Source organism: Trematomus bernacchii, unplaced genomic scaffold (genome assembly GCF_902827165.1).
Source record: "Trematomus bernacchii unplaced genomic scaffold, fTreBer1.1, whole genome shotgun sequence".
NCBI lineage: Eukaryota > Metazoa > Chordata > Actinopteri > Perciformes > Nototheniidae > Trematomus > Trematomus bernacchii.
This window is the reverse complement of record NW_022987727.1, coordinates 6,132,868-6,156,121: the sequence shown is the minus strand read 5'-3', so window position 1 is coordinate 6,156,121 and position 23,254 is coordinate 6,132,868. Positions and strand designations below refer to the sequence as shown.

The 23,254-nt window shown below is 41.4% G+C and overlaps 2 protein-coding genes across 5 annotated transcripts in view; both read right to left on the bottom strand.

Moving 5' to 3' along the window:
• Nucleotides 1-1,737: 1,737 nt before the first annotated feature.
• LOC117494294 (kazrin-A-like) lies at nt 1,738-7,985 on the bottom strand. Its single transcript, XM_034145136.1, has 7 exons — nt 7,755-7,985; nt 7,484-7,602; nt 6,379-6,610; nt 6,168-6,269; nt 4,762-4,928; nt 3,194-3,335; nt 1,738-2,693 (listed from the first exon to the last, which is right to left on the bottom strand). Exons 1-7 carry the CDS (start codon nt 7,983-7,985, stop codon nt 2,535-2,537), a joined length of 1,152 nt encoding a protein of 383 aa, XP_034001027.1. The 3' UTR covers nt 1,738-2,534.
• Nucleotides 7,986-12,896: 4,911 nt separating this feature from the next.
• The window catches only part of LOC117494372 (kazrin-like), a 135,097-nt gene continuing 124,739 nt past the window's right edge, over nt 12,897-23,254 (bottom strand). For 3 of the 4 annotated variants that reach the window (XM_034145250.1, XM_034145251.1, XM_034145252.1), the window contains 6 exons: nt 19,269-19,405; nt 18,200-18,370; nt 16,773-16,856; nt 15,646-15,835; nt 13,856-13,992; nt 12,897-13,535 (listed from right to left, as the gene is read on the bottom strand). In XM_034145250.1, the coding sequence (XP_034001141.1) occupies nt 13,365-13,535; nt 13,856-13,992; nt 15,646-15,835; nt 16,773-16,856; nt 18,200-18,370; nt 19,269-19,405 (890 nt within the window). In that variant the 3' untranslated portion in view covers nt 12,897-13,364. The remainder of the gene's footprint in view (nt 13,536-13,855; nt 13,993-15,645; nt 15,836-16,772; nt 16,857-18,199; nt 18,371-19,268; nt 19,406-23,254) is intronic. The other variant, XM_034145249.1, reaches the window with a different exon arrangement.

Here is a 23,254-nt window from a genome sequence, read left to right as displayed (position 1 = left end):
TCTTGGTGATGTAGCCTACTAATTGAAATACCCAGAGTGGAATATTTTTGTTAGTGTGACAACTATACAACTAGACGGATTAAAAGTGAATGACTCATTCTGTATTTTTTTTAAATACATTTGATATAACAGTCATTTTCTCTCTACTTTCTATTTGTTGTTCTTTTAAACAGACACACATCTTATTTGGGTCAAATCTCACCACAAAATGGTGAAGACGTTTTTTATGTCCACAAAATGATCTTTGACCAATGACCACGAATAACAACAATCAAGTAAGACTGAAATCCACTGACTCAATGTGTGCTCAGTACTTCCCCGTGCAGTAAACACAGACAAGTCACTGAGTTGTAGCCTACATCATACTTCACGCAACGATAATTGTACTACCACCTACTCACTGTCACTCCTTTTGAGCCCTTTGGACGGACCCAACTGTCCAAAGGGCGACCCACCCTGCTGATACAGCTGGTGATTTACACGTATACAGACGTCTCTGTGTTTGCTCTTGTGTTGATGTAGTTTACACAATGCAGGAGAGTTACCCAAGGCAGTAAAACTAGGCTACACTTGGCCCTGTTGTTTGTCCCAGTGTCCTCCTCTGTATCTGCCTGCTAGAATAATGAGGACTGGACTATTTCACAATAATGACAAAACCATTCCCAGCCTCTTATTGTTCCTTCTGTTGTTCTGGGCTCTGGGGAGGTTTTTCTTCCTCTTAAGCTTATGTCTGGTTCCTCTGTTGTACCACACATACACACATATACACACACACACATAATCATACACAGGAGTCAGGACAATGTAGTATCATGGTGAACAAGCCTTGATTACATCTGGAAGTCCTGCCACTGTCAGCCTGTTATCAAATTACGAGATATGTAGGCAGATACAAGGGAAAATGCTCTGTAGATAATCTTGATTTGCATGGTTCAACATGGCGCATGGTAGCAAATATACTTAGGCTATAAATATATGTGGCATTACATTCCTCAATCAATATGCTATGCAGTGTACCTTTCCTTACAAATAAAACCATGTATAACTCTGACATGTAAGGGTTTTATTTCTGCTACATGATGAGCATGTTATTGTATGTTTCCCTCTGACTGTTTCTCTAATAAGTAGCTTAAATCAATCAGGTAGAACTACACCCACAAATGGTCATCATGTTTCCCAACCGTGGGTGGAGAGGTTTTACGTCAAGGTAGCGCAGAGGGTAGCTGTATCACTTGCTGCTGTGTCATCCTTGGCAGGTCACAATAGTCAAGTCACTGTGAGTAAGAGGAGGAAGTTGCACCATGTTGTATTGCGAGGTGGTCTAAATAGATACTTGTGGTAACAGGCCCAACAGGCAGCAGAGAGAGGAGATTACTCGAGTGACTCACCGAAATACAGTCGCAAAATCAGTCAAGTGTACAGAGTCAGCAAAACTCACAAAGGCAGTCACTGGGTTTGGTATGGACCCCTCTTTTACATCACAGTTGAGGCAGTGAAGCACACACTCCTCATGCAAATGAGTTCCCTCACAGTTACCCCTTAATTCTTCTAACTAGGAATTTCTACAGTCAAATTCCCAGGCTCCGCTTCTGTCCTTAATTAAAAAATGTCCAGTGTTTCTATCACTTCCTCTTTCACACACTGTCAGAGCTGCTCTTAATCATGCACTTCATAAGACACAGGTCAGAGAAATCAACTTTTTTGTGACAGTCTTTAAACATCAGCTGTTGTTTTTTTGTTCTTTATTTCATTCAGATTCACTTTTCACATACAGTGTTTGCATCCTCACACCTTTCAGCCCTTAGGCCTCTATGGACATACAGCTCTGCAGTCATCTTTTGCTGGCATTGTTAAAATATTTCCCATGTTTACTGCACAGTATAAAACATCAGAAGAGGGTGCTACATTGGTTTAGACACAACTGTGTTAATGTGCAAGATGAAAAATGAATATCAAACATAAACCTCTAGATTCAAGAATCTAAAATTCAATTCAAATTGCTTTTTTTGGCCACTGTCTTTAGCTACATTGACAAGGCATCACATACAGCAGAATTGAATGAAACAAGAACAATTTACATAGATATGAAACCTTTTTTTCATTTTGTCATCAAGTATCCATACAAACAGTCTTGTTTTTTTTAGATCTCATTTCCCTCAGAAGAAACAGTCAACAATAGCAATGTATAAGTCACATCCTGATTCACAGAGAACCATTTACACACAAGAAAATAGAAAAATAATCATTTAGCTTGAGTACTTCATTTTTTTTTACTCGAGTGTTGGAGAAGGGAAATACCCCCCCCTCAAAAACATCATAATACCACCTGCCCACAATGACCTTGTTTTTTTCTCCTTTAGCAGGAAACTTGAGAAAAATACTCCTGTCCCATTAAAAAAGTGCAATCTTTCCTTTATATTTTCATCTCTATAAAAAATAACCATCCCATGTCCAGGAGCACATGACAAATGTTCATGATGTTGATGGATATGTGATAAATCTGACGGCTGGTGTTTCGTATCACTCTGATGACCTCACACATTGGTGACCTCGATGCTGGTGTAACCGTGGAGAGGGCTTCCCTCCGATCGGGGCGGGGTCTGGTCTCTGCCCTCCCGAGGCAGGGAGCCGTAGCTGCTATGGCAACTCAAGTCCCGCCCATTGCGAGCTTTGGGGCTGAAGCCTGTTGGAGGCTGAAACAGAAACACACATTATTTGAACATTTGAATTCCTTTATTGTCATTGTACAGGTATAACAAAATGTATAAAGCCTTTCGTTGTACCTGTAGTGTAGTGTCATTAAAACATACATTTCCATTCCATCAGTCTTATTTTAGATTTTATCTTGTATTTTGTAAAAGTGACTGTTTTGCAAGTCATAAGTTGGTCTTTGCAATTCCAAAGTCAAGTCTGACAAGTCCTGAGTCCTAAACTTTGAGCCATAAACAAGTCATAATACCTTTTTTATAAAATAAGATACCATTTTTGACACGCATATTTTTCAATTTAGCTATGCGTTTTTCATTGACCAACGCCAAGTTGAGTGATAAAATGTGTGACTCGGGTCCAAATCAGCACTAAGATCAATTTGTTCTGCTCTGAACAACCCTAAATTGTGTTCTTATATCAGAAAGTCATCGTGAGAGAAAACTCCAATGCAAGTTTCAAGAACAGTACCCCCCTCCCCCGACACCTTGACAGCTCTCCTCCTCAGCGAGCCTTCGTCATCAGTGTGTCGGCCGGTGGAGCTGGCCGGTCTCCCCGGGGAGTTCTGCCTGAGCAGAGCTGGTGGGGTTCCCAGGCCCAGATGCTCGTAGTCCTGCTTGATTTCTGCTCTGCAAGGGAACATGGGAAAGACCAGAGTGTTGAGCGCAGCTTCATTTATCTTACACAATAGTTAAGGTATGCACTTATCGTACCATGCTGTACATGGACATGACCTCTATCATTTTCGCTGACCTGTGTATTGCCTGTTGCGTTTAAAAGGATGTTTTTTTTTTCAAGTAAGAATGTCACCGACATTTATCCAACAAGAAACCAGAATAACCCACAGAGCTTTCTCTACCCAAGACTTAGGCCCAATCCCAAACCGCCCCCTACACCCTACCCCTACACACTACCCCTCCGTTTGCGCGTTCGCGCGGAGGGTCCGCCACATTAAGTGCTGTTCCAAACCAACGAGTGTGGAGCGGTGTGGAGGGGGAGTGGGCTATCAAGCCCTCAAACAGCGAGTCTGCAGCGGTGCTGACTTGAGACCGGTCTCTACCTGACCGGAGTCACGCTGTGTGTGTCCGTCAGGTAACACGCTGTTAAAAAGTAGTTCCAGCAAACATCCACTGATAAACTGCGATGTTAACAACCTCATGATAACCTCATATTTTTTTAACTTAGGATCATACCTGTGTTTAGTCTAGAAAAAGGTAAATGTGTGCATTTTATTATAAAGTTGTGTATATTTACAGACTGTTGCAAAAACTAAGAAGCTTATAAACATCAGGTTTAAAACTAAAAGAGCTTTACAGAAAAAGTAACACAATGAAAGATGTTTGGAGTTTTATTTGAGTTATTAATTTAAATTTTTTGTCTGAGAGATGATGATTTGAAACCGTTGTTACATACAGTTACGGCATTTCCTGTTTCTGCCGGAGAGAGGGGAGTTTGTCCTAAAGCTTGCCGCTGTATTTACTCCCTCCATCTGACAGGAGGGAGCCTCATTGAGCTGCGAGTGTGGCTACAGACGGAGTTCACTCCGTCACGGAGGGGTAGGGTCGAGGGAGTGGTTTGGGATTGGGCCTTAAGCATTTTTGTTCATATTTGAATATTAAAAGTTGATTGCTCTTTGAAAGTGTCTACTTGCATTATTATGTTGTTATACGATTATATTGGTGACATTAAATGGTATTAAAATGACAATAGTATTGTTTACAGTATCAGAATCAGAAATCCTACAACTATATAAAATATGAATATTATATTTATATTGACATACATGTAGAGAAGTTAAAGCAAAAATAAATGCACAAATAAATATGTAAAGATGTGTTTATTACCAAGTGTGATTTTTTCTAGGACAATATATAGTCCAACAAAAGTAGTTATTGTGACAGAATAAGCTTTTGTGCAACATTTGCAGACAAATATAGCATATATTATCAGAGATGGTTGTTTAAATTCATTTAAATTAGATCTTATTGACTTGCTCATTAACAAAGTCATTTGGACTAGTCAGATTTGTCTTGGAGTCTCTTTGTCACCTCTCACCTGGCCGTGCCGATCAGCGATTGCATCTCCTCCACAAGGTGTCTGCGAACCATGTGCTTGTTGCTAGAGATCCCCAGTGCTGTTGCCATGGCGTCGGTGTTAAAAGTGGGGTCGAGCACCATGACGGCGCCATGCACTCCGCTGCTGAGAAGACCCTCTGCAAACTCCTAGACAGGTGGATGGAAAACGGACAGAATTAAATAACTTGTATTCATAATCAAATTCTCTGATATTATGTTCCATTATTGTGTAAAGGTAAGCCACTCATATTTAAAGGTAGGGTAGGTAAGAATGGAGAAACCAGCTCGAGTGCGCTAGAATTTGAAAATACACAACCGAAAAAAATCTGCCCCTTCCTTCAGACTTCTTACAGAGCCCCTCCTCCAACACACACGAACGCGCACATGACCAATGAGGGCACGAGATAAGTTTGTGCACGAGATGGATGGCTGACAGGCAGGTAGGCCATCCAGTTAGGTAGCAATTAGGTAGCAATTAGGTAACAAGGTAGCAAGTCCAAGGTAGCAAGTCCAAGGTAGCAAGGTAGACTTGCTTTTTACAGCGCCACGGCTTCCACAGATGAAATATTTGTATATATTTATTGTCAAAGCATTTCATTTATTCATTGCTATCGGGATGTTAACCATTCCATGGAATATAACAAAAATTGTTTCTGAAGTGAATTACCTACCCTACCTTTAAAAGTATCTCACAAATGATTTTTAATTGTCCCCTTGGTAAAGAACATATTGATTTATTTGTTTGGTCATTATAAGTCACACTCCCTGAGGATATTAACAGGATGTTCCACACAGCTTTATCTCTACACACCCTGAATGTGTCATGCCTCATAATGGAAACACGTTATCGTTTGCCAAGACAGTAGGCAGTGTTTACTCTGGATATTCATATTTCAGCATCACCATAGATGCAGTAACAGGAAAGGCTATGTAACCAATCAGCAGCTTACAAATACAATAACAAAGGCCTCTATCACTGCAGATAGGGAACGCCGAGTAAACACAACAGACTTTGATAAATGAACCATGGCATGGTGCTCAAAACATTAGTATCTAATTATTGTTAATATTTAATAAACGATTAGCCTTGTTGCATAGGCTGTAGCTTCAGCTTTTGTTTGAAATGTGAGACAAGAAAGGATCATTTATTGTTTACATTGAAGTAAGACTGATTGTATTAAAATGTTTTGAAATGAAAATAATTTACTATAGCTTGTATCGCCTCCTAGTGTGTGATGGGTATTGGTAAAACTGGGATATATTATTTAGTTTTTCAAAAAAACTATCTTCAATCTTACATTTTTTACAGTGTACGTGTAGATTCTGTCTCAACTCTTTATTTTATGACAAAGTTAACACTCGCAGTGTCTGTCTCTCTGTCCCCACCTTCAGGTCGATATCTTTGATCCATTTAATGACCCTATGAGACGTCCACACCAACGGATCCACGTTCTGGTGCTCACACTGTATCCGGCGAGCTTGCAGTGCCTGGAAACCATTTCAACAAACACCTTTTACTTTACTTAACTGAAACCCAACCAAAGTATACCCTGTCTCCATCGTCCTTTGACCACGGAGCAGAGTCTTACTTACTTACCTCCTTGTCAAAATTGAGTAACTGCAGCAGTTCGATGCCCAGCAGCAGGCTGACCTGGTGGAACTTCTTAGTGATGTTGAGGTGGCGTTCGAGGTCACGACGGGTCAGCGAGTTCAGTAGGCGTCCGTCTACCAGGTGGTTGTGAAAGGCCTGAGAGTACTGAGGCAGGCCCATGTCGCTTAACCAGGCCTTGGCCACCCAGTGGTGGTCCAAATCTGCAGCCTTCGACAGCCTGAATACACAGAGCAACCATTGTCAGCAGCTCCTGAAATCTGGTATTTGTGGTATTAAGATATTAAGATGTACCTGTTTAAGGCTTTATGGTATGTTGGGTGTTTCGTCACTTTGGTTAGGACTTCTCAACTGCTATTGGCTGGATTTTCATGACATTTCTTTCAGACATTTATCGTTCCCAGAGGGTCAATCTTACTGACTTAGGAGACCCCTGACTTTACAGTAGCTCAGAAAACTATGAGACTGAAATGTTTGGGTAGGAGGGAAATGTAGCAACATTTGGATGGGTTGCTCTAATTTGGCTAAGATGTTTTTATTACTTTGAGGACGGCTTATAATAGAAAATGAATCAGCTGCATTTTTGAAAACCATATAAATTGTGCATAATCAAATTCCCCGTTTCAAAGTGTTTCATTTTTTTGAGTAAGACTTTCACAATATAGAAATGTCACTAGAGAATTATGGTGGCCAAAAGTTTAATAATGAATCTATTATCAAGATTAATAGATCAATTAAAACAAATAAGAATAATGCTAACATTCAAATTAAGTTAGTTAGTTAACATTACTGTCAATAAATGACAGATCGCCAAGACACATTCACACATTAAAGAGTTGAATGTTTAAATGACCCCTCCCATAATTGATCTGAAACAACACTTTCAGAACATTTGTTCAAGACGGTTGCATTTATTGGAGCCTCATCTCTAAAGATTAACATCTCTATTTAATATCAATATTATGACTTCTGAGAGTTATCCCTCTTAATCCCTACTGCATTTTCTAAATGTTGTTACTGTACATCACCAACAGATGGCCCTATTGACACATCACCTACAAGTTTATACAAATCCTCCGTTTCTCTTCCTTACCCTCTACCGTTCTCAGCATCTCTGTAATCCTCGATGGCCAGGCGTAGTTTCCTGCGATGCATCACACTGCTGACAGCCAAACCCAGCTCCAGGTCCTCATCTGTTAGCCCAAGTAAAACCTGCAGAAAGTTATTCAGTTTACTGCAACAAATCAACATATGCCAGCTGGATATTTTAATATGACAGCTCTGTCACCTACACATTTGCAATTGTGCATTAAAATGCACTTAAAATGCAAAGTGAGTCCACCTGCATCATGGCACTAGTTTACCTTTCCACTTTTGACATTTTCTGAGCAGGTGCGGATGTACATGGGCATCGCCATGACAACCTCCAACCAGGCCTGCACAGTGCCTGCCCTCCACTGGGACATGGGCGAGGAGCGGGCCAGCTCCACCTGCTGCAGGCGGTCCAGCTGATCCTCGGAGCCGTCTGATAGGCTGAGGCTGTGGCGGGTCGGGCTGCACTGGCTGTCCGAGTCTGGGTGGGTAAGGGGGGACATGTGGGTGATGCAGTTGAGAGTGTGAGTGAATGCAGAGGTGGTAGTGGGTATAGTGAGCAATGAAAAAGCAGAAAAAGTTAATTCCAACATAAGTTTAACATAACATTTTAGCTTTTGGCTGCATGACAACAGGCCAAGCGATGCTGTAAACAAAGTTTCAGCTATAAGCTCAGCACTTAAGAAGTCCATTAAACAGGCAGCTGTTGGAGCTGTTGAATTAACATGACTCATCTGTCTCAATTAGCTAACAGCTCCATGACGACTAAAAGCCCGCAATTTGGAAAATGATGTTATATTTTGATGCATTATGAATTCTTCCTCACATTAGCCTAATCATCCATGGGGTAAACTGGGCCTTTAAATCGTAATTTGTCCTTTCAAGCTCCTTGAAAAATTCCTTATACTCTTTTTATTTCTTACCTGTTGTTTATAGGGCCACATGTTTCCTGTTAGCATTTTTCTTAATATTTTAACATCACCACCAACAACCCAATTTATTTTAACTAAGATACAGTTCTTTGTCTTCACCAGCAGGTGGAAACATAGTACCGATGTGGCTCAGCAGATGGTAGAGCATCATGTACAGCTATTAATACTAAACATATCATCATTGTTCTGATGGCTCATGACATACGCATGTGTGAAGTACACTCATCTGCTCGAGGTGTTGTTTGGAGAGAATGACGAAAGTACAAATAGTCTTGCCTGTGCAGCAATGTTTTTCTATTTCATAACAAACATGAAAATGACCTGTCTTGTCTAATTATTTAAACAACTACATCCGCACAAACACTGGGCTGTTATTGATGCCCCCACAGCCCCCACAATACATAAGTCTCCCAGTGTCCGTGGGCCACCAAAGGCTAAAACAACAAAGACTACTGTGAACTTAATGAACCTTAAAGGAATACTCCTACCACAAAATGGCTATTTGTATATAAATTACTCACCGCTATTTCCTTCAATTATTGAGGAAAAACTAAAGAAAAACACATTTTTATAAAATGTAAACATTACTATTCAAAAAACGGTAAGAGTAGCACACATGCACAATCATAAGACTGTTAGAGGGTATGTAATTCAAGGTGACACAGGGTGAGTAATTGATATACAAATGATTGTTGGTGGTGAAGACTTCCTTTAAACAAAAGCATCTTTGTGAGAGATCACTTGTAAAAATGTCAATCTTCACTTGACAAAAATTGTTATGAAACAATGTGAGATTGAGTGATACTCTCTATGTGATTTATTCAGTTTGAAATGTTGCCTATAGGGCCTTCCACATTAAAACAGACTAAAATCTAACCCAACAGTTCCTTTGTCTCTATATGCACCACTGTGTGTTTACTCAAAAGGAGGTTCACCGGTGAATGATTGCAGGGTCCAAATAAACAGATATTCAACTTGACTTCAGTAATTCATCTCGAGCTGGATCCTTTTATGTGCCCTCCTAAGGGCTATACACAAACTGGTGGGCTTATACTGTAAGTGCCACTCAGAGAGCAATTCATATTAAGCTAAATAAATCTGCTATCTTGTCCGGATACGTGTTTCCCTCGTGGAGAGCCTTTAAAAGAAATGCGCAACTGACTGCCTGACATCCAGTTAAAGTCAAACTGTTTGGGACTGGACTTTCTGTGACCCGAGTCAGATCCTCCTGTGGGGCTAACCCTCACACACCTTTTCTTTTAAACCCTGAAAGAGTCTAAGAAGAGTCCTCCTACAGCGATGTGGTCGTACTGCTGTTTGATCCTTTAACAGAGGCCAAGAGTGTAAAGTGTGTGTTTTAAACAGTGCTATGGGTTATCCTTTACGTGGAGTAAACAGCAGCGTGTACATTTTTCTTAAAACACAGGAGAGGTTTGTTTAGGTAATCAATCCTTAAATAGCGGGTGTAATGGCTGGTGTTAGGTAAGGAGGAGCAAGTAGTGTTGTGTGTACCAAAAGGCACATTATACATTGGCTAGAAATGTCCAGATTCTGGAATAAAACATGTTTTAGAATATATTTTATAAAGTGATCACACCCAAGGTGGCTAGCCAGAGCTGTACCTTGCACATTTGAGCTAGTTAGCTATCTAGCTTGAGGGTAAAGTGACGGCTGCTGTCCATAGCTTGAATTACAGTTCACAGACTACAAAACAGTTTGACTTTTTGGGAAACATGCTTATTCACTTTCTTGTTGAGAATTAGATGAGATTTTAGTGCGACAAATATGAAGCAACAGCCTGAGTCCAATCTATGCTAAGCTAACCGGCCTTAGCTCCATACACACTTACAGTCATGAATGCGTTATCAACTTTCCAAATAAAAGCAAATAAGAATATTTCCCAAAATGCAAACTTCCTTTAACTTCCAGATTCACGAGTCAATCTGAACTTGTTGTTGCCCCAGAAAGCCTATCATATATAGTAGGATAACATTTCGGATGATTTGCACCAGATTTAGATTGAACTTGAAGAAGTGCTTAATTTAAAGGTCATTTTGTGATGTTTGAGGGTTAGAAGGCATCTGCAAACACAGTTAACAACCCAGCACAGCTCATTTTTTACAGCAATTGGAACTTGTGTACCTTGATGTGAGTGAGTCTGATTGATTACTCGTTGGGTCGCTTCACTGTGTTCAGAGTCCGGTGGAGGTCAGGCAAGAGGGGGCGGTGTTAGAGGTCAGGGTTCAAACCAAGCAGAACATTATCGATGCCATGTGCTGACACATATGAGTTCTGTTCCAACAATCTGACATGGCGTCCTTTCCCCACTCCTCTTTGTTCTGATCAGTGATTTTAATATCGATGAGAAAGCAATGAGATTTCAGGTCGACCAAGGAGTTAAAAATGGGAAAGTGAGGAAAGGAGGCCACGATGAAGGGTTTGGGATGCAGTCCTCTCACAGATGGACTTGCAGGGTTGAGGGAGGTGAGCACATATGTTAAAAATGGCCGCCCCCTCCAGCATCAAGGGACAGATCAGGATTAGAGCCATACCAGGACAAATGAACACACAGACATTAACACAGGGAAAGAGAGGACAGCCACATGAAAGTTCAACGTTACTTCTTTTATTTTAAAATAATCTTATTTTCTCATTTAGTTCTTTAGAGCGTAATTTTGTTGCCATGCCTTAAAAGTTCGCTACTATCCACTTCTAAACATCTCAGGACCTCACAATAGAAGTCCTCCACCGAGGCCTACATCTTTGACTTTAAATAAAAACTCTTTAATAATAATAATAATAATAATAATAATAATATTAATTTTATTTCTGTAATCTTATCTCATTTACAAAAAGTAAAATATTTCTGTAAAATAAAAATAAACAGATACCGTGGCTCATAACATAAAAATAATACAATGTTTTCATTTGATATGTTTTTCCCCCGTCAGCAGGGGTCAGTTAAATGAAAAAATAAAAATAGCCTAGATTTTCATACATTTCATTCAATGCTTAATGAAATCTCTGAAAGCTGTTATTCCTATACATACATTTAATACATGATGAATTAATCTATAAATTACCTTAGTGATTTACGTCTAAATCCAATATCTGCCGGGTCAAATGTGGGTTGAACTAAGAGTTCAATGATAATCTCCTCACTGCTTACATAGGCGCTTTTTTGACAAGCACTGTGTTTAAATACAGCCCCAATGTAATCTGTGACTCTATAGTGTTTCAGATGAGACTGACAAATACCCAGTGTTAGTTTAATATCAGGGAGAGAAATGATTTCCTGGGGGTGGCAGTGCAGACTCCGGCTCAATCCAATGAAAGGATGGAAAATAATCCAGCGTCTGTAGTCATTCTTTTGCCTGAAGAAACACTATTAACCTTTGGCACGGAGTTAATTGCTTTTTGCAGCAACGGCCTGAACTCGGAATCAGAATTTAGGGGGTCATGGGAGAAGGTATGCATTTGCTTCAGTTTGATTAGCCCGCTTAAATCTGATTTTTAACCTCCTGGGTCTGCACTTGTTATTGTTATAACAGTTCATTTAATGTCTGCTCACGCCACTCAATTGAAATTCAGATTATCTGGTGGAAATAGCTCATTCCTGAGGTTTGAAAAGCCTTGACCATCCTTTTATTATCTGCTGTGATAGAATAAGTGATGTTCATGCTTACTTATGCTATGGGTTCTTTTTTTTAAACTCTACTCCCAAAAGCATTTCATTCTTATATTAATAAAACTATAGCTACAAGCTACTGTAGAAAACAATGGCACAAAATCTCATGAATAAGCGACATTTAAAAGTTTTAAAGTTTAGCACTGTGTTTTCTTTGTGACTGTTGACTTTGCTGACCTTTAATATTTCAAATGCAATTTAGCATAAGCAGCCTAGCTCTTGAACATTAATCCGAATGTTTTCCCGTATCTAATTTGAGAGAAAAGAATGAATAAACATTACTAAATCAGTAACTGACCTGTCTCTTTTTTCTTTTCTCCTCCACAACATACTCAGAGAAAGACATGTCTGTTTAGTAGGGTTTGCTCAACATGCATTCGGGGACTGGGACTATGTGCATGCATGTCACACATGTACTTTCTATCTCAGCAGGCAGAAAACACATTTCTTCTATTTCCTGTTTGGCTTCATGTTGCCACGGAACAAACTGTTCTGCATAGAACGTTTATTCCTTGCTTAGCAGCGCCTTTGAAGTTTCATTTGAGCGAACATCAAGGATTGCACACTTTTCATGGCGGTAAAGGGATGTGTTGTACAACCGAATTAGAGGCGGATTTGAGGAGTCTGCATGTTGCCGACAGGAAACTGTTCTCATCATGGCAGTGTGGAAGGAAGGGGGATGGACCAGGCAGGACAATAAACAGGGAGGAGTTCAAGTTAGAATGTAGTGAGAGGGGGGGGGGGGGGGGGGGGGGGGGGGGGGGGTACATGTCAAAAAAATAACAAAAAAGGCATTCAGGACAAGGAGACATTTACACGCACGTCAAATGTTGTTATTTACAAGTACAGCAGTCCTTCAAGTTTCCAGTTGAGTGAAAACAAAAAGTCAAAATGTAGAGAACAATTAAAAGATCCAATAACACAGCTGTTTTTTGGAGGGCAGATACAATAGAACATATCCACATGGTCGCTGTGTCACACTATTTACAGGACTGGACATACATACAGGTGCAATTTGCTCGTAAAGGTTTACACTTCAGCGAAGCAAGACCTGCCTCCGGCTTCTGACATGGCCTCTGACCATGGACACCACACGCATGCACACACATACAGTATGTATGCATGCGTGTGAAAGTGCACACATTATCATGTCTGTACACACTGACATCAAACACACGCCCATCCTCTCTCACACAACACAATGCAGTCCTCTGATAATGGCCACAAAGGCTCTCCAGGTGCCTCGCTCGGACATGTGTGCTTTACCAGTCTGCATCTTCCTCTATGTAATAATCAGGCGTGGAAGTACCATCAAACAAACCAGGGTCGAGGGACTTGCGCTGCTTCCCCCGGGCGAAGACACGCGAGAGAGAGCCCAGGCCTATCTTCTCTTTCTTCTTCTTTCGCTTCGCCTCCTCCAGATCTTCTAGGGACTGAGGGAAGAGAAAGAAAGAGGGAGCGGAGCAGATGAAGAGAAGGAACAGAGGGAAACACGAGCGGAGAAGTCAGTGAAGTGGTGCGGAGTGGGCGATAATGACCACTAAAGATAAAGATCACAACACAGAGGGGAAGTGTTACTTGACATGCTGCCAGGCATGCACTTATGCAACAACCACAGCTGGTTTTTAACATATATTCACAGCTGCAGACAGACTGCGGGATGATCTGGTTGGAGGAAAGCGAGAGCGGCCAGGGAGCGGGAAACTCGGCATGTTGCTACAAAGCGGGTGAATACTTGTGAGGCAGCTCTTACATTGCAGAGGGAGTGAGTCCGGTGGCGCGGGGAGTTGATGTCGCTGGGCGTGGACGACCGGTCCCCCTCCAGCGCCGAGGCGTCGGAGATGATGGAGGAATGGCGCGAGTGGCACGGGCTGACCCGCACGGCCGCCACTAGACGAGACGAGAGGGAGAACACAGAACACTTGTTTTCTTTCGGACCGTGTTTGGGCACCAACAGCAGTGAACAGGAAACATCGGATTCTTCTCAACAACACCCTTGAATGAAAATATATTTTAAAAGCCCCTGACCAGAAGCCTGCAATTATTTGCAATCATCTGCAGTTGCTAAGCAACAGGGAAAACAGCTTCACAGAGGTTGAGTGTGTGTGTTTGTGTGTGTGTGCCATCAATGATACGGATACATACAGTACAGCAGACTGCATGGCAATTTGGGGGTTCGTGACTGATCACACTTTTTCCTGTTTTGTAACTTTGTCTGCCTCTTCCTACAAACGTCAACAATTAGTGAGCAACCTGTCTGAACCCGCGGCTGACACAAGGTAAGGGAGGATGAGAGGGTCGTTACTCTGGAAAGAAGTGATTTGAGTGGAACTGCAGGGGCCAGATTAGATATGTTTAGTTTCATGTTTTTTGAAGTTTTGGTAACCCTCTCAGGCCGATGTAATCAGATTAGTTAGTTACATTTACTAAAAATGGGGATTGTGAGCAGGATTACAATGACAATGTTATAGTAAACATTTGTGCAAAGAACATTTTACACCACATGTCACACATATTTCCAAATTATTAATGTGATACTTTAGGTTACTAAGATTAGGTTACTATCAGATTAGGTGACTGAATACATTTCTTAACAGGTAATTAGTATTTGTATCGGAATACCACAACGAATGACACTTACATATTAAATCTGACGGGATCATTATTATTTCACTATAAAGTCAGTTTTTTATCCTTTACATTTTAAAATATGGACCAATTTTGACCAGTGTAGTCAGTGAAAAGGTGATCGTACAGTATGTAATGTTGAAAGGAGCCAGGAAAGTGGAATAAGGGTCAACAAATGTCAGGTAAAAAAAGGTGCAAAATGTAGACAAATATTAAAACAGTTAAATAACGACATTTAACCAGACAGACACAGGACTCAACACCCAGCTGATCATCAGCTGCCACCTTTATTAAACACAGAGGAAACATTTATTCAGCTACAGTTATGTGAGCTGTATCTGAACATATATGAAGCGCATGAAATGTAATGTGTTCGCTCTGAGCAGATGAGCAGAGGAGTGAATGAGTGCGAAGCAGCTTCCCATGAGCATGCAGAGGTTAATGATGGTACAGTCACTGTGTGTGTTACCAACCCAGTTTCCTACAAATAACGTAAAACTAAACTGCATTCTCAATAACGCTTCGAGGGAAAAGTATTTATCTCAGATTAGGGTTGCGGTATTTAACACGTGGTTAATGTTGTAAAAACAAAACAAAGACGACAACATGTTGTGTTTAGGCAAGCAAATGACTTGTTTTGTTTGTAGACATACATTTAAATAAGTCAACATTGACTTTTGGTTCAACATGGGACACAGAGAGCGGTCTATTGTGTTGTTTACCCACCCATACACTCGGACCTCCTCAATGCACACACTTCTGTGGACTCATTAGAAAGTTGTTTGCCAAACTTAACCCAGGAAAAAGTCAATCTCCCTCGAAAGCGTAACTGACAACACAGTTTTGATGTTAAGGAAAGGATTTTTTCCGGAGACCAGGCTGGTGTAACAGTACATGTGCTCATGTTGTTCCTACCTTGTCTGTCAGTGGCATGCCCCGTGTGGACGTAGAGGCTCTGCTGACTCTGTCTGATGGCAGCCGTCAGGGGAAGATCAGCGTGCATCACCCACTCCTGGTTGTTGCCATTGACAACCGTTTCCGTGGGCATGGCCAGAGAGTGACGCTTTGGCACGTCCTTGGTCAGAGTGGCTAGAGACTGTTTGGCCTTCAGAGGGTACACAGACAGATGGAAGAAAAACATCAAGTAGAGAAATGATGCTGGGATGTTAGCGCTGTCACAGTTATTGTTGTTTTTATTTATCGGTCATATGTGTGCGCACACGTGAATGTGTGTGTATCCAGAATCCTGGTACTAAGTCTCTGAGTGCATGGAGACGTGTGAGCTCTCCCCTGGGCTCCTCATGGGATGTTGTCATGAAAAATGCAGCTGATTTCATGTTAGCCTTTTGTTGTGTGAAATCTCATCTTACCCCTCCATAGAGCGCAGAGAAGGAAAGGGAAGAATATCTGGAGGAGGATTTTAGCGTTTGACTTCTCAGAGATTGGAAAATGGAAATAAGGAACATTTTCTTTAGCTTTGGCACTAATCTCTTGGCAGAGAACACAATGAGCTGCTGGAGTTCTGAGAGATGTGTTTGTGCAGGTGTATTTTGTGTCTGTCAAAACCTTTGTTTCTGATTACACTTTGTTTGTCAGTGTTTCACAAATGCTTGAAACCTTGTTATTGTGCAAATCTTATCCCCATGCCAAGCGACGGCATTCTGCAAATCAACACCGAAGCAATCAGCTACAGTACGTGGCAATCATCTCTCCCCACCAGCGGTCAAACGATTATCAATCACACTCTTTGACATGCAAAACAGAATACAATCACAGACCTCAGGAGTAATGATTAGTCATCAGAATATTTCCCTCGCTCAATTAAAAAAAGCACATTCAGATCAATCACAGCAGGAACTCGTGGGATCACTGATATAAGGATCACTGGGATCAGTCAGGGGCGGCTGGGGGTTAGTCGAACACGTGCAGCTAGGAAGAGGGGGGGCTTTCCATAAAAATCACATTAGGTCACCAGCAGGAGAGATTCCCAGGGAGTTGAGGGTCAAGAAAGGTCACATTTCAAAGTTGAGGGCCCATCTTACCGCGTTGACCCTAGGAGAGTAGTCCCTGTCCGATACACGCTCAAACACCCGGAACTCCATTCTCTGATTGACACAGTTACTCATCTGGGGGGGGGGGGGTGGAGACATGATGCAAGCTATAGTGTACATTTAAGGTTTTTCTGTTTGGTTATATGCAGTACATTGAAAATTGGTCCAATAGTGATAGACAGACGTACTATAATGAAACAGTAATGAAACCTATCATTTATTTTCTGTATTAGGACTGCACCGTATTAGCTAAATATGTGATATGTGATAACGGTGTTTAATATTGCGATATACTGCAACTTGCATTAAATAAACAGATATTAAAGTGTACACAGTTCTGTTGTACACCCCTGCTTTCAGTACACTTTTCAAATACAACAAATTGCTTGCTGAAGAAAATACAATTGTGAAAATTAATTACAACATTTTCTGTTTTTAAAGGTCCCATGACATGGCCATTTCTACTGATCATAATTCCATTGTTGAGGTCTACTAGAATAGATTTACATTGTTCAATTTTCCAAACTCACATTGGTTTCTCATACAGCATCTCTGTATAGTATGTGTATTCACTCTATTTCCTAAACGGCTTGTTGGAGCTCCTGCCCCCCCCTCCCTATGAGCCCACTTTGCTCTGATTGGTCAGCTCGCCCACTCTGTTCTGATGAGTCCACCACCGTTACAGCGGAACATCAGTGTTTATGTGTTACAATGGCGTTAGCAACCAGAAAAGGACACCAGTAAGTGAGTGTGTGTGTGTGAGGAGCTCCACGGATTGGTCCATTTGGACCTGGGTATCGTTACGTCACTATACTCATGAAGAAAAAAATGGAAAAAGAAAAATCTCCAACGAGGCGTTCTGGGGCAGCATAGCCAGGTCTTTTCTGTGTTAGAGTTTTACTCGCTACAGGGTGTACTTTGAGGGTTTGTGACTTTGCAGACCGTTTACATGCAGAAAAAGCTACATAACACACAAGGGGACGGGTAATAACCGGAAAAGCATGACATGGGACCTTTAACATTAAACTGAATACAAAAATCCCCAATATAAAACAACAACAGATGGTTACATGTTAGTGTTGTTTTCTACTGATACTGTATTTCAAATAACTCTTTAAAATTAATTTTTAAATGATATATTGTGCAGCCCTTATTTGTATCTGTATGTTCTGCTAATGTTTGCTGTAAATATCTTATAAACAGAGAAAATCTGAGTTAACAATGACAAAGAAACGCATCACAGAGTCTCTCGACCTGTGTGTCTATGGTCCTGTGTGTGTGTGTGTGTGTGTGTGTGTGTGTGTGTGTGTGTGTGTGTGTGTGTGTGTGGTTGTGTGTGTGTGTGTGTGTGTGTGTGTGTGTGTGTGTGTGGTGTGTGTGTGTGTGTGTGTGTGTGTGTGTGTGTGTGTGTGTCTCACCATGGCCAGCTCAGCCTCCAGCTCCTTGATGCGGTTCTCCTTGAGGTCGAGTTGGGATCGCAGCAGCCCCGTGTGCTCCGTGGCTTCCTTGGTCTGCCGCCGCAGGTCCCACTTCTCTCTCTCCAGCAGGTCCTTCTCTTTGGCCAGGGCCTTCACCGCATCCTCGCTCTCCTAGTAAACACACACATCCTGATGGATTGGTTCACATATCAAGCGTATCATTAATATAAACAAATATCAAAGCTGCTAAATGAACGAGGTTTTCTGATACGGTCTGATGTCTCGAACAGTAGGCTTCGAGTGGAGTGGCCTTTTTGGCACCGAAAATAATTATTTCTGTTTTGTTGTTATTTAATTATAAGAAATGTAATGGTCCATAGTCGTTAATTGGGTTGATTGTAATTGTAATGTAGATCTGAGTGTCATCCACGTAGTTATGGTATGAAAGGTTTTTTCTCAGGATATGTGCAAGTGGAAGTATGTAAACATTGAAAAGAACTGGACCAAGAATGGACCCTTGGGGAACTCCACCCGTCATGGGTATTTTTCACGACTTAAACTGAAACAAAAAAGTCTCTGTCCTGCATATGTGATTCAAATGCATCACATGCTTTGCCAGATAATCCAGCCCATTTTTACGATTCATTTTAAGGTCAACTGTATTGATCACTGCACTGAGGTACAGCAGTATTAAGATGGTGATGTTGCCATTGTCGGTGTTTAAATAAGTGTCATTTAAAACCCTTATAAGAGCAGTGCTATGATGTGGCTGGAATCCAGATTAGAGAGTATCAAAACAGTTGTTTAATGACAGGAAGATGTTGAGCTCATAGAAAACCGCTTTTTCTATTTTTTTACCCCAAAAATACTGTACACTGCATGCACACATATTTTATTTTAAGGACTCACGTATTTATGAAACTAGTGATTGTTTAGAGCTGAAAGAGGCCTTCTGTGCCAATGTGCATCGATCCATCACAGCTAGCTAAACAAGAAGGTACTATTTTATGGATGTTTTTGTGTTTGCGCTTGTGTGTGCCTGTTAATGGTCAGAACACAGTTGCCATACTTTTCTGTGCTGCTCATAGTTGCGGATGAAGTCGCGGAGCTGCTCCTCCCGGCTCTCCAGTGTGGCGTAAAGCTGCTGCATCTGGTTCACCAGGTCTGCTTTCTCCGCCTTCAGACGCTTGCGGTCCGACTTCATGGCTGCAAGGGAGGATGAGGGGGGGAGAGAGAGAGAGACAAGGGGTGGGGGGTATTGTTGGTTAGCATCAGAGACTAGCAATATTGGGTCAGGGATTAAAGTGAAAAAAACCGACATACATAAAAGCATACATTTCAAAGTCTTTATTGTCAATCTTCTGTGTGAGATACAGATAGGGAGATTGAAATGCTGTTTCTCACAATCCCGAGGAATAAAAGTTAAATACCTACATAGTCAAACAGACATAAACTGTACAAATTCTCAAATTAAGAGGCATCAATAAGAAATAGAAAAAAAGGAAGAAATACATTTATATGTAATAAAATCAATCAATACATTTTTATTCTCATGAAAAAATGTTCTCTTGTGTTTTTAACAGAATTGTTTAAAACCATTATTGAGAGAATGTAAACATGTTTTACGCATGTCTATTCCCACAGAGTAAATTACCAAAAATAAATGTTGCCCTAGGTTACTGAGAAGTGATTTTAGTGAGAACAACAATTTGTGACATTGGCGAGCTTTCGAAAAATCATCCTTTACATAGTATTTTGTTTTATTCTGTCAATGTTTCTGACAATTACACATTCAGGCGTATTAAGTGCAAAAAGGAGATCGATGTGCAACATTTCTTTCTTATTCATTTTAAAACACAGTACATGATAGGGACGTGCGCAATTTGACTAGTCGATTACATGTACTGAAAATACTACATGGTCAAACCTCTTCTTCTTCCTATTTAAATGTACTGTACGTCAGTATGTTATTTAATGCATTTAAATAACATACTGACTTAATTTCCACAAAAATGTCATGTCTTCCTATTCAAATGTTACTCCATAAAAAAAAAACAGCATTAGCATTAGCTACTGATTAACGTCAGGTTTTAGAGGGGAAAATATTGAGTAAAATGGAATGGTACATGTTGTCCATTAAACCAGATCGTACCAATTTCTTCAAGAAGCCCGATTAAGTTATTAGGAGCTTTCAGGTATTAAGCGTTTTAAGTGAAAACGTTAAATCGCCTGCTGCCGGTGTAATGTGGCTTGGCTGCGTGTTGATAAAGAGGTGAATCACACATGAACCCTCCTGTCAATCTCCTCTCTGCTGCTGCATTCTCTCCTTTCATCTATCTCCCTGCCACACTCTATAATCCTCTGGCTCCTCACCCACGCATCAAGATAAAGAATAAGGTTGAGTGTAGTTATTCACAGAAGCTCTAATTTCCTCAAAGACAACATATCCTGTTCCTCTCCTCTGCATCTCCTGCTATGTCTTGTTTCTCTCTACCTTTTCATGCGAGGCTGTTTACCAGACATCTGCTTAAAGCTGAAACCCGCCTCCAGCTATCTTTCCGAAAATACAACATAGGCTTTATTTACATTTAATGTATTCTCTCTACCTTTGTCTTCTTAACTTTCTTCTATTTCTGTACAGCACAGCAGCTGCTGGATATTCCATGACATTAAACAGTCCTCTGCTTCCCTCTTGATGCTTGTTATCATGTGTTCACCTTTCTCTTTTTTCCCCCTCAGAGCCAAATGCATGTCATTAATTAACTTATATCACAGCCTGGTTAATTGCGTGAAATTCACAAGTTGTTGTCTGGGGAGCACACTCAGGCGGGTGGAATGGAAGGGCACTTTTACAAGGACAGATTCACCCTCTTCCTTTTTCTCCTGTCACTCTTTTTTTATCGCTCCCCCTTCACCTATTCTTCAGAGGTGGAATTCCTTGAAGAAAAAGCGACATTCAAGCCGAACTAGCCTCCGAACGAGGACAAGAAACATCTCTCATTGGTCCAAGAGAAACAGGAAACCTCGGAGCACCTGCCTCAGGAAGTGAAATCAAAGCCGTCTTTGAGAAGAGCCAAAAAACTCTGCTGCTGCCGCCTCACATCCTGCACCTGTGACCGCTTGGCAACATCAACGCTCCTGGTGTCGGATACAAGAGAGCACTCACTGTGACTCGGTAAAAAGGCTCCATTCACATTCGCAAATCATGTTAGCACTGGTACTAATCATTTATAACCAGTGTGTGAAGACTTTTAATGAACTAAGACAGTCCTTGGGCCTCATTGCAATTTCTTTACGCTTAATAATGTAGGTGAGATGGGGAAGCACGAGCATGTCTCCTCCTGCTGACAGCCATATTAATGACTAACATACCCGGTGGCTCGGTCAAAGCTTCCAAGAATTATTACCAGATGAAAAGAAGGAACCACCTGGGAAACATACAGAGCTGAAGCTAATGTGCGTGGAGCTGGAGGAGGAGGAGGACATGGAGAGGAAGACGCTTCAATTTAATAGTCTTTTCATGGAGAAGTGATATCCATGCAGGCACTTATTTTCTGTCCTTCCATGCACTGCAGGAATACATTATGTGTATTTCAGGTATTTCTTTACAATCAAATCTAGTTTCCTAATCGTTTACAATATGCATCAATGGGTGTCTTTGTGCAAAAAGGCATGGAAATCCACATACTAAAAGCAACAGAAGAGCAGATCAGGCCTCATGGAAAACAAACATTTGCCATCCAAAGTCCAACCCCCTGTTCTCACTGCGCGTGGTTGAAAGCAAAACGACTGCTCTCCTGACACATTCTCTAAAAACATGCATAAGTGTTTTTTAGCTCACAACAGGAAACCTCTTTTGCTACCAAAGCCCTTGTGCTTAAAGTAGTTTAATGTGAGCAGCTACTATACTGCAGTGGGCTAAAAGCCTCTTCTCTGACACTGTGCCGCTGGAGGGCTTAGATTACCTGCAACCAGTGGGCCAACTCATTAGTTACTACACTGGAGTCCTCTGAGAGTTACTACTGACGGGAGCCATGTTTTGATATTGTTTTTATTAAAAGGAGTAGTTTAATATTCTGTAAAACTATTTTTTCTCTGCTTGGTGCCTGGCCTCTTCACACATTTTTCTCAAGCCAAGAAACAGTCACTCACAAGCCACTTTAAAACAAGTGTTTGTACGGATTAAACAAACGAGATAATAACCCTGTTAATAAATTAGCTTTAGATGTGCTTCAGATAGAGTCATGCCAGCCGGTTTCCTCTGTTTCCAGTCAATATGCTAAGCTAAGCTACCCAGCTGCTTCAGGCTTCATACAGTATTTAGCGTATACAGACTTAGGCCTAGGCTCCACGGGGACGAAAACGGGTTGAATCCGCATATTTCTCATGCGTATAGCCCTTTAAGCTCGACGACGCCGTAACGGAAACGTAGAAACAGACCCCGCAAACGACAACGGGTCCAAAGGTGGATAGATCTGGGAACGGAGCGCTCTGGGGGGTCCAACGGGGCCGTGGGGTCGCCTATACGGTCATGCGTTTCATAGCCCCGCCTCTCCCCGCCTCTCCCCACCTCTGCTGCTCACCCCCGCAAAAGTACACTGCACACTGAATTCAGATTATTTATCTTTATCTCGATATGAACATAAACGCGAGTGAAGTCTAATCTGACAGGACGGAGACACGCAGCTCCTCCGGCTGTGAAGCAGCGGGAGCAAAACACACACTTCAAGTCAGATCACCACCCTTAGCTATTTTAATTACCTCTCAAACTACCTAAACTAGTTATAAATATGTTTATTTTTACTGTCGGGTTTACTTACTGGATCAGCTGCTGCATGAGGAAGCATGAAGATTTAAACTTTAACACACATTGACCGGCGAAAAACTCTGCGCGGTTCCCTCCGCCCCCACCGCGGAGAATAAACAGAAGTGCAGCCATGACAACCATTCTTCTTCGCTGCTTTTGTGGAGGAAGTTGCTGCTTTTGTGGAGGAAGTTACAGCGCCACGTACAGGTTCGGCATATGTACTGCAGCTTTTCCAGCGGTTGGATGTA